We start from the raw sequence: 2,834 nt of genomic DNA on the forward strand, positions 1-2,834 counted from the left end.
TTAGAATTAGGTGGAAGCATTTTCACGTTACTTGTTATTTTTTTTTTCTCCGCTATGTTTTAGTTCTTTTAATATTAATATATTTTATTGTAAACATTATATTATAATTTTAAAACATAATTATAAATAAAATTTTAATTTTTATATCATAACTTTAAAACATAATTTCGAATAAATAGACGTAATTAGTATATAGTAAATGAAGTATACATTGTTATAGATAATATCTTACTTTTTTAAAAGAGATTTTGAACGTTCTGCTATGGTGAAAGTTTTTCAAGTCTTCTCCTATTATTGAGAGGGTACAATTAATAATTTTGGGGGTGTGGAAAGCATCAGTCTTCTATATCACCCGTGCTGAAGATATTTTGATTGGGTTCACTCGTCATTTGATTTTCTTAGTATGGTTTTATTTAAGATCATAATAACTGGTTTAGTATAGTAAAAAAAGTTATAATTTATAAATAAATAAAAATTAATCTGTTTACTTTTGTTTGAACTCATATATAAAAGTTATAATTTTTTCCCATGGTTATTTATAATTTTTCCATAATCTATACCATCACTTGTTATATGTACCACTTTTTTCTACTTTTTTTTGTTTATTTTTGTTTTTATGTGATAAATAATTTATTAATTAATTATTTACGTTTAAAATAAAGTTATAAATTAGGTGAATAAAATATATTGGAAGAAAATCAAACTTCTGTAAATCTAAACAAACCTTTTTGTTAATATATATCTTTCTAAAAGCCGTTTGTTTTTTCTTTTTAAAAATATATATTAAACAATAGATACAATTTGTATACCATAAAAATAATAGCCATGAGGACAGGGTCATTACACCACTACTTTATAAATATTTATTCAACATCTTAAACGCTTCTAAGTATAGTTAAGCAATACTTATACAATATTTTATTATCAGTTATTTTTCAAAAGTATATTAAGAGACAAAACTTCTAATTGTTAATAAAATTATTTAGATTAAAACAAAAGAGAAAAAAATGCACCATAAGTGTTTGTTTAATGGTATGAGGAACTTGGCAACCAGATTAAAAGAGATCGATATTATTAGCAACCTTTGAATGTAACATTATTATATTGAAGATATTACAAACATTTCTTAAATATTATACAACCACTGAAGAACACAAATACATATATTTATTTATCTTTGTAATAAGAGGGCATGGCACCTGAGATTTATTCATGAAGTCAAAGCATGACTTTTTACATCTTCCACGTATTGTAAGCTGCAATGCAATACAACAAAACCTACCCATTAGAACAATATGATACTGATATAATCAGAAATGTGTTGAAAACAAAATAAGACCATTATTACTACATATTAACATATCTAACAAACAATTTTTTGACAGTCACCTGTTTGAGAAAGAGTCCAATTGTTGTCAGCACCGACATGCCAAACAAAATGGCCAAACAAACCCTTACTCTTGCAATAATTAACCTTAGCAGTTACACTCTGAACATCATCGTAGCCAATCCATGTTGTCCCAGAAGAGCAATAATTTGTGACCACGGTTGAGTTGTACACACACCGTGCTCCATTCTGGCTCACAAATGCCCTAATCTGGTTGTACCCCATGGACCCATCTCCACCAAAGGCAGAACCATTAGCCGGAGCATACAATCCATTGTTACTAGCATTTCTCAAACGCCATGCATAGCCATAATAGGGTATACCCATTGCTATTTTTCGTGGAGAAACACCGGCTGCAATCCAAGAACTGATTCCTTGATCTCCGCCGACTTGGTAGGCTCCAGAATTTGTCTGAAAATACAATTCAGCTGGTGGTGCCGTTCTATTGGGGAACCAATTTGGACCGTGGAAATCATAAGTCATTAGATTTAAAAAGTCAAAACTATCATTGATTGCTTTAGCAGGATAATCCAAGGAGTAGTAGTTTGAAGAGCGAAATACGGCAGCACTAAGGAGCAAAGCTGACTTCCCTGAGTTTGTAGCTTCGCTAAGCACAGATGTTCTGAGTTCTCCGGCGAGTTGGCCAAAGTTTTGCATGTCTGACGGAGTTGATGGATACTCCCAATCCACGTCAATGCCGTGTAAGTTGTTTGATCGGGCTAGTTGTATTGCCGAGTCGATGAATGATTTTCGCGAACTGGGTTGACTTGCCATTGCTGAAAAGATTGATGAATTGGAAGCTCCACCTCCTATGGATAATAGGGTTTTAACAGAAGGATTCTTTTGCTGAACGGTTTGGGTGAAGGATGATAACGGAACAGAGTTTGAAGAGGAAATCGTGACTCTGTAAGTGGTAGCGTTAATGTCGGCAAAGGCAAAAAAGAGATGGGTGAACAATGTGGAGTTGATGTTTGATGCAGGAAAACCACTACCAGCGAACCAATACCCTCCTATGTTTTGTGCAGTGGAAGCATGGAGATGCAGCATGAAGAGGAAAAAGGGAATCACAAATTGAAACTTTTTTGAGAAAACCATTGTTGTAATTATTGTATTTTTCTTCTCTGGTTGTGATTCTTCTTGTTAGTCATATTTATAATTTAATTTTACAAGTTGTTGATCAATGCATTGACTTGCACCACTTACGTACATTGCATGCAATTGCATTATAGAGAGGTCCCGTTTTTAATTTTTTTTTTATATTTATTTTAGCACAATACATAGTTAAGCTAGTTAATACAATATTTTGGGTAAATTTATATTTGAATTGAAATGTCAATTAACATATTCAAACGCACGATATATAATTATTGAAATAATTTTTTAAATTTCCATTAACATAGATAATTAATTATATACCGGGTTAAATCTAATTGGTTGTTAAATAATT

The 2,834-nt window shown here is 31.3% G+C and overlaps 1 protein-coding gene across 1 annotated transcript; it reads right to left on the bottom strand.

Moving 5' to 3' along the window:
• Window positions 1–1,055: 1,055 nt before the first annotated feature.
• On the bottom strand, window positions 1,056–2,582 carry LOC106767708 (chitotriosidase-1). The gene is made up of 2 exons (XM_014652650.2): window positions 1,390–2,582; window positions 1,056–1,256 (listed from the first exon to the last, which is right to left on the bottom strand). Exons 1-2 carry the CDS (start codon window positions 2,480–2,482, stop codon window positions 1,234–1,236), a joined length of 1,116 nt encoding a protein of 371 aa, XP_014508136.2. The 5' UTR covers window positions 2,483–2,582; the 3' UTR covers window positions 1,056–1,233.
• Between the last annotated feature and the right edge of the window lie 252 nt (window positions 2,583–2,834).

The sequence above is a fragment of the Vigna radiata genome, chromosome 7 (assembly GCF_000741045.1).
Source record: "Vigna radiata var. radiata cultivar VC1973A chromosome 7, Vradiata_ver6, whole genome shotgun sequence".
Taxonomy (NCBI): Eukaryota; Viridiplantae; Streptophyta; class Magnoliopsida; order Fabales; family Fabaceae; genus Vigna; species Vigna radiata.